This window comes from Puma concolor, chromosome E2 (assembly GCF_028749965.1).
Source record: "Puma concolor isolate L17-30 chromosome E2, mPumCon1.1.hap2, whole genome shotgun sequence".
NCBI lineage: Eukaryota > Metazoa > Chordata > Mammalia > Carnivora > Felidae > Puma > Puma concolor.
The window spans coordinates 33,816,169-33,830,525 of NC_141681.1; the positions used below are offsets into that span (position 1 = coordinate 33,816,169).

At 42.3% G+C, this 14,357-nt stretch overlaps 1 protein-coding gene across 5 annotated transcripts in view; it reads right to left on the reverse strand.

Annotated features, from left to right (window-relative positions):
• Window positions 1–359: 359 nt before the first annotated feature.
• The window catches only part of CYLD (CYLD lysine 63 deubiquitinase), a 69,352-nt gene continuing 55,354 nt past the window's right edge, over window positions 360–14,357 (reverse strand). For all 5 annotated transcript variants that reach the window (XM_086689449.1, XM_086689452.1, XM_086689451.1 and 2 more), the window contains 5 exons: window positions 10,387–10,519; window positions 9,036–9,144; window positions 7,438–7,556; window positions 6,945–7,161; window positions 360–5,666 (listed from right to left, as the gene is read on the reverse strand). In XM_086689449.1, the coding sequence (XP_086545575.1) occupies window positions 5,482–5,666; window positions 6,945–7,161; window positions 7,438–7,556; window positions 9,036–9,144; window positions 10,387–10,519 (763 nt within the window). In that variant the 3' untranslated portion in view covers window positions 360–5,481. The remainder of the gene's footprint in view (window positions 5,667–6,944; window positions 7,162–7,437; window positions 7,557–9,035; window positions 9,145–10,386; window positions 10,520–14,357) is intronic.

Consider the following 14,357-nt stretch of genomic DNA (forward strand, 5'->3'; position numbering starts at 1 on the left):
CCCTTGTTTAGAGGTGAGGAAGCGCAGGACGGCAACCTCTTACTGGAGCGGTTTAGAACTGAGCTTTAATCGGGACCAGAGCTTGGAAATGCCCAGTTACTCCAAGAAACGACAGGGCACCATGCTGCCACGAGGTAACCCAGAGACCCTCGGCCCGTCGCCCAGAGCAGGGAAAGTCTGACAGGTTTTCCAAAGCAGTCGTAAGGAGGCAGGAGGCTGGACAAGGGTGTGCGCTCCCAGGGAGAGCTCTTCCCCCAAAGGAACCTTCCATCCTGGCACCCGCAACAACGTTAAGAGGTTGTGCTCAACCCCAGCTGTCCCGTAACCCGAAACCCTTCCCCAAAGAAATCAAGGAAAAGGAACCATAAAAATTTAGTTTTAATGATACAGAAATAGTATATAGTACATTTCTTTCCACAGCAGAGCACTTCATTCATCTCTAAAAAGTTTAACAAAATTAAGGCTAAATCAGAGCAATCTGATCGTAAAGGGATAGTTTATGTGGTGTGATTTTTAAAGAAATGTCTTCATAAATACGGCATATTCTTCAAGCCAAAAAGAAAAAAACAATGGTTGAACAAGACACCAGATACGCGAAATCCAGTACAAATGTGCTCCTTTACACCCATTTACGAATAACCTCGACTTCCCTGGGAAGTTCCAAACGGGCTTAAAAAAGAAAAAAAAAAATGCTTGTGACAGGACACTAAGACTCTCTGGAGCTAAAACTCAACGGTACTGCAGGCCATTTTACAGAACAGAACCAGTGACGGTCAAGTCTCCAACCTCCTCTCTCCAGAAAAAGTACCAGGCAAAAGCGGACAGTACTTAAAAGTGCAAGAGAGATGGGAGGCCTGGGGTGCTTGGAAGGACAGCCCTCCTCCCTAACTGGCCCTTCCCCTGACCTAGTGACAGGGAGACTAACATACTGTGTGGTCAAACAAAGACGCCCAAGACCGAAGGTCCGGAAACCACGCGGGCTCTGGAGTGGCCTGCAAACGCCAGCCCTACTGCGGTCGGGAGGGAGCACCCCCTTCCCCACGTCCCCACTACCCTTGGGTCCGGTGCTGGTTGGCTGTTGACCACTGCTTTCTGACTCTGGAGACACCCTGCAGCTGCCCCAGCATGTAGAATAAGACGAAGGGCCCCCTTTCCTCTTTTTCCCTCCGGCGAAACTTCTGGAAGCAGAACAGACTGGTGCAGCCTCCGCTCCCGCAGGCAGCCTCGCCCTCTACAGCCCTGGTCTCTCTGAGCGGTGACGCAACCTGTCCCCGCCCCCGCCCCAGGAGGCGCACAGGAGCTCTGTCTTCCGCGAGCCCCGTGCACCCCCATGCGGGAAGGGGTTGACCTTCTGTCCTTCCCCCCTCCCCTCTGTGCACTGACTTCCACGTTCACACGCTCTCCTCCTCCACACGCCCCACCCGCCTCGGGGGCGTCCAAGCGTTCCTCTCGCTGAAGGGGGGTCGTGGGTGCGTGGCTAACATCACTCACTGCCAGAGAAGGAGGACTTCTATTTAACGTTAAGCATCACACTCCACCTACTTTAACAAGGACATTTTTGGCTTCGTGACAAGGGGCCCCATTAGCCCAGAGGAAAGTCTTCTCATACAAATGTTAAAAGTTTCATCCTAAAGTAGCAGATAGTGAGAAACGATTCTTTTCTTTACTTTCATGCCACAGTTTTGTTTTTCCCGTTTCTTTGGTACCCAGAGCGAGCCTCGGTTTCCCCCTAAAGAAATAAAATGGAAGACAAGTGTTCAGGCAAATAACATCGGATATCCTCTGAAGATCTGTGTGCTCTAAAGACCGCTAAAGCCTCTAGGAAACAGGGGGTTGAGGTATATGTACACTAAAATGCATTTCGTACGTAAATTCATATGTAAACCCAGACAAACAATGTGACAAACATCCAACTGCCCCCATTTCTGTAATTACTGTGATAACATTACATGACCGCACAATCACAAAAAGAAAAGATAATTTTGAGATCTTTTAGCTCAGTCGTTTTCAAATCTGGCCAGCGGTCAGGCTCCCCTCGCGGGGTCTTTTACTAACAAATTTCCTAGGCTCCACGTATGAAGAGTCAGACCCAACGGGCATGCCCGGAACCTAGAAGTTTGTATTTTTTTCCCCATGAAATTCGATATTCCAACGCCCTTGTTATACAGAGGACACTAAGGTCTAAAGAGATCAAGAAGTCCTCTCAGGCTAACAGTACGGGCCAGAGAAAAGGGTGGAACCAGGTCTCTTGTCCCCCAGTCCGTTAGTTTTTCTGTTGCTGTTTGTGTCCCAGCGCTTTCCCCGAGACCTGTCGCCCTCACACGTCACCAACATTTGTAGGGATCCTGTTGTCAGAAGTAGGTGTTAAGCTGTTTCGAGGCAAGGACCACGTCTCCTATTCCTTCTGACACAGTCCTAAATGTCCAGTGGCTCACATCTCTGCCTACCATCACCCAAGCAGGTGCAGAATTATCTAGCTGGATATCCAGCTAGAGGAGGGGAGTGAAGCCTGAACTTATGAAGACGCCAAGTTCAAACAACGGGACTTTGAATGACAATACAAGCTGCATAAGATTAATTACTATGTCTTCCCCTTGTTCCTGAATTATGTTAGGTGAAAAAATAAATGGATCCAAGGGATAGAAAGAAGCCATTTACCTATAACATTTGGCAAACGTGAATTATAAAGATCCTAAACTATTCTAAGGAGGTAATCCTCAGCAATTGTAACAACTATATGGTGCTGAATTTTGTTACTGTTTCTCTTGGTTTTCAGTGTGTTTTCTCAGTCCTACGAAACATTCTTCCCGGACGGAGTCAAACTACAACTCCTTTATAAAGCTGACTGGGAGGGACGAAATACATTTAGCCTCTACATCACAACAGGGTTCCTCTCTCTCCCTCTCTCCCCCCAAATATATATATATATATATATATATATATATATATATATATATATATATATATGATATATGTTGGGGGTAATACACACACACACACACACACACACACACACACACACACACACTCTTACAAGTGTGAATTTAGTTGGAGGTGGGGGACCAGGACTCGTCATATTTTCTATTTGTAGCTATGAATCACAAACCATGTTATAAATAATTCTACTATATTGCCATCTTGATTTTGGATATGATAAGGAAAATGAGATCACCAACGCATTTTAAAAGCCAACGGGAACATGTTAGAGAACATCTAGGGCTAAAATGTAAATAAATCCGCAGATGCATGAGCCACTGGTACCACACAGCCCAGCCCTGATGGCGCCCACTTCCCACGCAGCTGTGCCGGGGCAGGGACAAGGAGGGGCCGCCCAGAGGGACCGTCCAGGACCAGGGGGAGAGCCCAGCCCTCCACACGGAGCACTGCGGCTGGCCCTGGCATCCCGAGTGCCTCCTGCCCCAGGCAACACTAAACAGACGTACGGGTCTACCTGAAGGAAATGTCCTTAGAGATAACTGACAGATGTGGCCCTGCCCCCTGGAAAGAGCCTCCATGCGGGGTGGGGGGGTGGAGGGAGATGGGGAGCCCCGGACGGCTCTTCTTCAAGTCTTCCGCCACAAGAGGCTGGGCAGGACATACCTTCTTGAACTTGCATTTTAATTTTTACGGACAAGGAACTTTCTCTTCTTTTTTAACTCTTCAATTCATCTCATCTCATCTAGGTAGAGATTCCTAGTCATTCCTCCAAATAATCTTTTCAAAAATCACATTGATACGCTCATTCATGCATTTATTCACTCAACACCTATTTACTAACGGGTGACTGGACTTACAGAAGATCAGAGCCTCAGACATCGTGCACCCCGGGCCCTTCCCTTAGTACCCGAGGGGGGGGGGGCAGGGGCAGAGCCAGCCCCACAGTCTGGGCTCCTCACCCCCAAACCCCTGATTCAGTAGCCACCTCCCCACCCCACCCAAGCATTTAGCAAAACCGCATGCAAAATGTATGTACTTTTTCATTTCAAAAATGAAAAAACTTACAAAATGAGTTTTTGTACCTTACTACAATTTATAAAGCTAATGAATATTAGCAAAATGGAATGATAGAACCAAAGCTAAACGAGACTTAAAAAAAAAAAAAGTAATTGCAGGGTTTATAAAGATGCTTTCCACTTTGTTTTGACGTTAAATGTTTTATAAAGTCATATGCTATATACACATGACAACTTTTCTGTCTTTCTGCATGGTTAGGAAGTCTTTCCAGAAGGACAACAACGCCACAAAACGACACTCGAAGAAAACACAGACCATAGCACATTCCACAGCACTAACATTTATAATCTGTGGTTCTAGTCTACGACATCCACTTGGGCTCTAGACATACACTGTGGACATTAGCTGAGAAAACATCCATTTTCTACGTAATCAGAAGGAGGATAAAGCTGCTGCCAACATTTCCATAAAATATCGTAACTGCCATTATCTCCTGCGCAATCAAACTGCATTTGGTGAGCAGACTGGCTGAGCTCACTGAAGTTCTGGACGGTCTTACAACAGGAGAGGTTTACACAGACAACACATCTCTTCAGGGAGGTTTTAATGAGTAGTCTATATTCAAATTTATTTTCTGATGGACCATATATTTGTGTAGAAATATATTTATCACCCCAATCCTTTAATAAAATGCATTTTTTGTGCCCAGTTCCATAAAATAGAGTTCCTTAACACCCCCCCCAAAAAAAAAACAAAACAAAAAACCAAAAAACAAAGAATGCCAAAACCTCTTAGCTGACAGTTACAACTATGAATGAAGAGCTTCAGTTGCTGTGCAGTCTAATCCCCAGGAAAATTACATCAAAAATAGACGTTTTATGACAAGATCACTTAGATCTATCTCAAAAGCAGAACAAATAGAAAACAACACCATGAATGGAATTTAAGTATTTTTCTGACCACTACTGCAGAAACACAGAAACTCGGCAGACTGCTGACATGCAGAAACCAGCAGTATACAGGAAAGAATTAACAAATCCAACTCAGTACGATTTTAATAACTGGATTGAAAGCAGACGCTTAATAAAACCAAAATATTTCTTCCTCAAGGCAACCGTTAGCTAAAAGGAAAAATGATTTCATATCCTTGGTCCATAAAGAAGACACATTTATTTACATTCTCAATGGACTAAAAGAGGTTTTAAACTGTCACAATTAAAATTTTATGCTTCCAAAAATATCATATGATCAATGCACTTAACTTAAAGCTTCAGGGATTAATAAGTTCATTTAGACTTCTTAAAAAACCAACACAAACATACTTTCTAGAGTGCAAAAGGCTTCTTATTAAATACTTCAGTAACACAAAAGCAATTTGTTTTTTAAACACGGGAATCCTTTTCTGAAGGATCATCACCACAAAGGCATCCATTGCCGGCAATGGATGCTGAACAAGACTGCCAGCTCAGGTAAAATGCAACACTAAAGCCTCGCATTCGGTTTCCGCCCCTGCCCAGATGACCCCACTTATTTGTACAGACTCATTGTTGGACTCTGGTACATGCACATGTACGCATCACAGAGAAGTCTTCGCGCACAGCCTTGGATTCTTCTGGAGTCCAAGGAGTGTAGGTCTTCCGGAGACATTTTCAAGTACTCTCCTACTTCCGGGCATGGGGTAACCTGAGGAATGTTGAAGCCATTCTGACCACCTATGGAAAAGAGGAAGAGCTCTATTTAGGGCAGTAAAGTTCTAAACCTTCTGCTGCCCTGACCTACCAAAGCGATTTTACAATTCTAAATTTAGGGAAGCTAACTTTCCAGATCAGAAGGACCTGGTTTCACTCCTGATTTTTAAACGTTAAAGCCTCTTTTTAACTCTTGACGTTTTTCTCATTTCTTGGGCTCGGAGAGGATTCTGGGGCCAACAGAATAAAGCTGGTAAAAGGAGGCAGATCCTCAGCAAAGTTCTAAACCGCTTTGCAGGCTTGTCTGTATTCAGTTAGGGAACAGTGCCGCGTACACGTAAGCACGCATCCACCTCCTCGCATCCCGTGTCCCTTCCCAGACAGAAGCACCCCCACACGTCTCACCATGCGATCATCCAGTTTAGAGCAGATCTAGCAAAATGAATACTATTGCACTTCCAAAAATTTTAAACCTTTTGCTTCACACGTCATTAGAGTGAATGAGAACGCCGGGGGGTGTGGTGCTAGGCGCCCCCCCGAAAGCCTCTCCCGGCCTACCCTCCCAACGGCCTTTCCCAACGTCTCACATCGGGATGCTTGTCAGTTACAGTAGAGCTCCTGGTACTGTACGTGGGCTCGTTAACGCATCTGTTAAATAATGCCTACGCATCCCAGAGAAGGGCCTAGAAGGGGTAGCATGCTCCCCATTTGGGGAAGAAACACGTTACCTGAAGAATAGGCCGATTTTTCCAAAGAAGACATTTATTCTAGTCTTTGCTTTGTCATTTAGAAGACAACGTAGTTCAGTATAAAAAACATAAGCACTGAGGTCAGAAAGACGGCGTTAAATACAAACTATGTGACCTTAGGCACCTTAGCTTCAGCCTCAACAACAGAGAAAGAGGAGTGATCCCCATCTTGCAGGGATTTTGTGGGAGACTCAGTGTGCTTCCCAGAGAGCTCGGCGCATAGGCGCCCGATAAACGGTGACCATGGATCGAACAGAAAATGGGGGGAGCGCGAAAGTAAAAGAAGACAAAGCCGAAACCTCTCAGCCCTAAAATGAGAATTCTAGGATTCTTTTTACAAAAATCACCTGTGTGTCAAAATATCACAACGATATTATTCCTTAGCTTAGTAATGCTGTCTATGCATTTCGAGACGGTCAGCCTGTGTCCCCAAGATACTTCTCGAAGGCTTTTCGCACACACCCTTCTACTGCTCAGCACAGACGACCCACCGCGAACTATCCCAGCACAAAGGAGAAAAGGGCCACAGGGAGAAGAAAGGGATTTGAGGTACCATCTCGATCGGCCATGCTGTCAAAGAAGAGCCAGGCAGAGTCGTCCTTCCCGTACTTCACAAAAGCAACATAGTGGCTCGTTTCTATGCAGAGGACAGCAAACAGTTCCATCTTCTGGCAGGGGATGCAGCCGTGCCTCCAGTCCCAGTCGGGTAAATCTTTGGGAAGCGACACTGGGTTGTATTTATGGTTCAGTCTCTTGGGATGAAGGTGGACCTGAAACGGAACAGGAAGGGAAAGTCGCTCATGGGCCAGACTCCGTATGGCCGGCGAAGGGGCTCCACTTACTCTAACTGAATCCATCCCTACAAACGGCAACCGAGTACTTTTAAAAGGCCCACCAAGTAAACAGAAGACACGTAAACAATCCCACTGGATTATGAATTCAAGTTAATAAGGACTCTGAAAACTTTCCAAAAACCTGAAATGTTTCCAACTTCATATAATCTCCGATTTCAGAAGAGAACATCCATTGAGTGAAGTCACACTTACTTGGGTGTTGCAGGTTTTACAAAACTGCTTGATGTTTCCGGCCGAGATGTCGGGATCATCATAACACTCTCTACACTCGTACATGGCGAGCCCCCCGCAGATCCGGCACTGCCTGGGGGCTAGAGCGGCAGGGGCGAGAGAGGGGTCAGGGGGCCTTTAAACACGCATTCTCCCATTAAAAGGGTTAAAAGGAAAAGTTTAAGCTTTATTAAGGACTTAGATTCAAACAGGTCTGTCCTTCCCGGTCCCCATAAATGTTACTGTATTTCCTTGGACACAGGATATCTTTAAAGACATTTTCTCTGATCAAGTGACCGTTTTTTATTTAAAAAAAATTTTTTTTTTTATTACATTTATTTATTTTTGATAGAGACAGAGCACAAGTCGGGGAGAGACAGAGAGAGAAGGAGCCACAGAATCCGAAGCTGGCTCCAGGTTCTGAGCCATCAGCACAGAGCCCGACGCGGGGCTCGAACTCACAAACCGTGAGATCATGACCTGAGCTGAAGTCAGATGCTCAACCAACTGAGCCACCCAGGCGCCCCTCAATTGAGTGCAGGGGCACCTAGGTGGCTCAGTCGGTTAAGTGTCCAATCCTTGGTTTCAGCTCAGGTCATGATCTCATGCTTCGTGGGATTAAGCCCTATGTCGGGCTCTGTGCTGACAGTGTGGAGCCTGCTTGGGGTTCTCTCTCTCCTCTCTCTCTGCCCCTCCCCTGCTCACACTCTCTCAAAATAAATAAATAAATGTTTTAAAAACTTAAAAATAGTATATTCCAGGGTGTTTTCACATGATTAAAAAATGCCTACTGATGAAAATTCAAAGATACAGCAAAGTACAGAGAGAACTACAAGCATCTACAATTTCAGTTAGCAAGAGGCAACCACTGTCCACACTACTGTGAGTTTTCTCCAATGACTGACTTATACCTCCATATTTACATAAACCGTGTGTGAGTGCGTGTGCGTGTCTCCTCTTATAGGAAGTATCGACATACTTACCTTTTCACTTAGCTTTACATCATAACCACCTTCTTACATTTTGGTCTTCACAAACACGAATTATAATGGCAGTACTCCATTGTACAGAGTCACGAAAATTCATTTAACTACTCTCCTCTCCTATTGTTTCTGATTTCTTAATCATGAGACAATAAATACATTTGCATAGAGAATATTTACTTCCATCTCTGATTATTTTCTCAGAATATCTAGGACTAAAAGTACTAGCTTAATATTTCCAGGCTCTTAAGATACTAAATTGCCTTTCAGAAGAACTGTATCCTGTAAGACTCTTACTCATAATTAATGAGACTGGCCTATTTCTGAAAAACAAACAAAACTGGGGTCCCTGGGTGGTTCAGTCGGTTAAGCGTCCGACTTTGGCCCAGGTCTTCATCTCGCAGTCTGTGGGTTCCAGCCCCACATCAGGCTCTGTGCGGACAGCTCAGAGCCTGGAGCCCGCTTCGGATTCTGTGTCTCCCTCTCTCTCTGCCCCTCCCTCACTTGCTCATGCGTGCGCGTGCTTTCTCTCTCTCTCAAAAATAAATAAACGTTAAAAAATTTTTTTGAAAAACAAACAAAAAACCTTATACTTACTGTCTTCAAGTAAATCAGTTATATTTAATTCCAGGGAAGGAAAAATTTTTTTAAACAGTTTAAAGTCTTTTCCAAATCGAGGCATCTGAATAATGAGACATGATGGTGCCTAAAAACAAGATATATATATTTTTAGAATCAAAGTGCTGAAAAAAAATGTTCCCTATGAAACTGAAGCAGCCATGGCTGGCACCCCAGGGTGTGGTGCCGCCATGACATCGACGGCCTGCGAACGGGATCCGAGCCTGAAAGCGGAGCGTCGGGGCAGGGCACCAGTGAGCTGCAAATTTTCAGGATCCCTTCCACGGACACCCAGAGGTCAGGCAGTTCCACAGCCCTGGGTCACTAAGAGTAAGATGACAATCCAACATTCTACTGTGGGTTTATATTTAAAATCAACGTTTTAGAAAACTTGTTTTGAGGGGCGCCTGGGTGTCTCAGCATCCGACTTCGGCTCAGGTCACGATCTCACAGTCTGTGAGTTCGAGCCCCGCGTCGGGCTCTATGCTGACATCTCAGGGCCTGGAGCCTGCTTTGGATTCTGTGTCTCCCTCTCTCTCTGCCCCTCCCTCACTCAGGCTCTGTCTCTCTGTCTCAAAAATAAATAAACCAAGAAAAGAAAGAAAGAAAGAAAGAAAGAAAGAAAGAAAGAAAGAAAGAAAGAAAGGGAGAGAGAGAGAGAGAGGGAGGGAGGGAGGGAGGGAGGGAGAGGGAGGGAGGGAGGGAGGAAGAAAGAAAGAAAAGTTGTTTTGACAAGTACAATAAAGAAGCTGTTGTCACTGAAGGACACCATTCCTTATATTTCAACAGATAACTGTAACTGTTCAAAGCTTTACCAGAACATTCTTTCAGAAACAAATACAATAAAAGTGAACCACAAGCATGTACTACTAAGATCATGAAGATATTCAGTAAACAGCAGAAGAAAAATAATTTCTATCACTTGTTCATTAACAGACCAATATAAGTGAATTTGTCTCTTGTTGAAGGAAAAGTAAACATTCTTTTTTGATATACTTGGCTGATATGTTTACATTACATATTAAGCTGGGTAAAATGAATGACAATTTTTAAAAAATCGTAAGTCTTCCCTTTGCTTTAAACACTACTTAAAAGTTTTCAAGTTACAAATTAGTTTTATATTTTCTTAGGCACCAAAAATCCAAAAAGTTCAATCTTAATTCTAAGACGTTTTCTACAAGGACACAACTGAAACTCTGAACTTTTTTTTTTAATTTGTGTTTTGCTAACAGTTTGTGTGTTCTCAATGGGGCAAGGTTAACAGTTATCGAATCTAGTAGTAGTCTTAAAAATACCAAGGACTGTCACATAAAATACAATCATCACTAACCTCTGCAAACTTCAGGTTACTGTTGATAAAAGACCATTCTAACAATTGCTGAATTGTAGGAACTCCAACTTTCTCATTTTTTTCCATAAAAATTTGATAGAAGTAACAATCTTGCACTTTTTGACCTGCTGACCTAAAAACACACAGGAAAAAAACATTTATTTACAAAATGCTTAAATGAGAATGTGAAGCTGTCCCAGCAGCATTTGAGGACAGAGAACGTATGAGGTTGCAGGTGTAATCCTGGGTAGGCGGAACACCAGGTGAAAGACAGTAATTTAGATTGTTTGCTTTGCATAAAACCTTAAAAGTGAGTTCTTATTTCAGTTTTCATATTCAAAAGTTCCCGTAGTGATCAGCAGAAAAATAAGGGAATACCATCTGCAGTCAAAGAAGCACTGTATGCACAATAATAACCAGAAGCTAACTTGGTTTCAGTGTATCTGTCCACATCTAAAAATCATTTTTAATCAACAATCCATTAAACTATTGACTGAGTGTTTAAAAGTTAAACTGCATTTAATGCTTGAAACAGGAAAACAAACTCTTATATATCTGAATGGGGCAGACCCTTGAAGTCCTTCTAGACCAAACTTTTCATTTCTGAAATGAAGGCCTGGAGATCTAGGGAAAAATAATCATTGCTTCCCGGCAACTTAAAGCAGCACTACGTGTGGAAACCAGGTGCCCTACCAACCACTTATTATTCCTTCCATGAAAGCATGCTGTCTCTTTAGATGGTCGCTCATTTATTCAACAAAGGCCAAGTAAGCTCCTTCCATGCGCCAATCACAGTGTTACCATTATATTAAACGTTTTGCTTTTACATATTTTACTAGAGAATGCCATTAGCCTTTAAAACTAACTCCACCAAAAGGATTAATTATCTTTAAGTGTATGATTTATCTTTTCAGCAGAATTTCTGGGTACAGAATTAGCCTACTTATAGCTAGATTTCAAGTTTTTATAGAAAATTACTAACATGGTTTTCATAATGAAACAGCTATTCAGAGACAAACCTTCAGAAACCCTCAGTTTTCCAAAGCAACTTACACCTGAAATAAACAAAACTTATTTGTTAACAAATCCAGGAGATTCATGAGAACCCACCACAAATAAACACAAATGATAATCAAAAAACCTGAAGGTTATGCTGTTATTGGTATTTTAATTGGTTGTTGATGACTGTAGGAGACCAGCATTTTTCTGTGAAAGCCAAAAGCATAAAAAAATTTTACAGCGAACAGGAAAAAAAATAAGACAGGAAACTAAGAAAGCATAAAGCAGCAGAGGTCAGTAGTCGTGAGAACTCGAAATAATAACGGTGACAAGGAAGGAGAATCGTGGTTGATGGGAACCCACACTGAGAGAAGAGAGCCAGAAGTGACTATGTAAGCCCAACAGCTTTGTGATATTGAAGCAGAAGGATTAGGAGCCTGGGTGGAGGCTGGGGAGGGGAAAAAAAAAAAAACCCAGCAAGCACTCAAGTCTCATTACTGTAGTTTTAGAAGGCTAAAACCCTAGAGTAATTAGCTGGTCATTAAGACACACAAATACAAGAATGACAAGAAAGCTGGTGCTATTGTACAACACTGCAAATTTAGATTGCTTGTTTTCCACTAAGAAAATCTAGAAGCAGAAGGGTACAAAGGTTACAATAGCCTTAGAATAAAACAGACATCGAGGGAGAAGATAAAAACATTCGTGGAATTGTAGGATATCGGTCTGTCTACCTTCACAACACAGACCTTAATGGGCAGCCACTAAAATTCTTTACAGGTTCTGGGTTATCTTGCACTGTGGAATAGAATATATCTGTGTAATAAGAATACCCAGACCATGTTCTATAATGAGAAGTACTCGGTAACACAACCTGACAACTGTCCTGTATCTTTGCTTCTTGTTGCCGATTTGATTCCATTACTTTTCCTGGCACGCTTCACCTCCGTGCCCTATCCTCTCGTTAGTGGCTATGATTTTAGTTTCACCTTCTCTCTAACACCCCACACAGAATTAGTCACCATTACCCCTACTATCATTACCATTGTTTTTTGAATATGAAGGCTTAGTTTACCCACATTTACGACCTTGACTCGTCCTTGTTTCTTGCATACTACTCCTTTATTCTAAATTCAGCTTGGACTTACTACAGTACATCCTGTGATAAGTCACTGAGTTAGACAATTCAGTCCTGGTTCTTCTAGCTCAGGAATTCTATGCATCTTTCTTCTTAGAACTTAAGTCTGCCCCAAATTCTGGAAAACCTTCAGTTAGTAACTATCAAACTATTTCTTCTTCCCCGTTCTCTCTAATGTCTCCTTCTAGAACTGCACTAAGAATCTGTCTTCCATGTCTTTTATCCTCTCTCGTTTGCCAACTTCTTTTCCCTTTGGGCTACATTCCAGGTACTTTCTTCAGATTGATCTCCCAAACGAGGAATTCTTTCTTCAGCTGTACATACTGCGTTCAGTGACGTACCCCCCTCCCGGCCATAAAGTATATATGGGGAGATAGACATTTTTAAGGCTCTATTTCTGGGAATTCTATTTTTGTTTATTTGATTATGTTGGCTATCACATCCGCATTTATCCCCCTGGGTAGCTAAGTCCTTTGCCACTTCAGTCCTCTAAGACTACTATGCAGCCTCTCAGACTGTTCCACTATTTCAGATTTTACAGTACTCCTCCCCCTATTTGTTACATCAGCTGACTCCCCACCAGAAAGGGGTACACAGGTGAAGAATGACACTTGGAAAAGAAGGGCTAACGTTTAAAGCATCTTTTTATATCTTCTTATGATCTTTAAACCAGTGATTCTCCACATGAAGAGGCTGCTGAAGGGGAAGGGGAACAGTGACCCCTTCAAGGGGTGTCAGAACTTTCCAGAGCCCTCTTCAAACTGCACAAGACCTTCAAGCACTGAGATGCACTCCTACATGTGTCTGGCCCTCCTTACCCCCTGAGAATCATAGCTGTCTTCATCCTAGGTTATTACCAGAGTCTATTACATACCTAAGGTGTGTTAGGCTACCAAAAAAAAAAAAAAAAAAAAAAAAAAAGATAACGTTTTGATCATCTGAAATTTGTTTCTTCAAGAAGAAAAAGTGACTTTTTTCTCCCAAATTGCCTGTTAGATTTCCTATATCATGTATCAAACACAGCTTTCTTTCCTCATTTGTGTTTGAAAGCTGACTTATACTGAAATTCTATTTTTGAGCTTTCTATTCAGGTCTGTTGATCCACATTTCTACTTTTATATAGTATCACACTGTTTAATGTCTATTGCTTTGCCTTAGAGCTTTTAATAGAACTCTTTTTTAAAAAACCTTCAAACTTCAATGTTTTCACCCATTTCATCCTGTAAAGAACTCTAAAATCACTTCACTGAGTTCAAAAAAAAAGTTAAGATCTTGCTTATGTGCAAGTGATTCTACAAAAATTAACATCTTTAAGTAATTTAATATTTTTACCTGGAATACAATCTTTTTTCCCTAATTAATCAAATCACCTTTTAGCTCTGTGATGGGTTTTAAAAAACCCATCTCAATAAAATTGATTTCTCGGCATTTTGTACTTTTATGAAGTATGAAAGTGTCCCTTTTTCATATTTGCTAGAAGACATATAGAAGTGCTATTGATTTCTCCATGATTACTCTCTACATGGTCAAATTACAAGGTCTTTTGTCAATTCTAGCAGTTTCTGAACAATTCTCTAGGATTTTCTAGGTGTTCATATAGCTATTACCATCTTTGAATAGATAATAAATATGTATTCTTGACGTTTATGTATCATGTCTTATTTCATTAGTTAGAACTTCCAAAATAATATCAAACTGTAACTGTGGTATTGTCCTCCTTCCCTTCCTTCTTATCCATCAATTCAACACTAGCATCAAACAACATCACTTAGGACCCAAAGATAAGTAAGAGTATTTGTCTGTGATTAGCTCTTAGGGAAGTAAGTAAATAGTA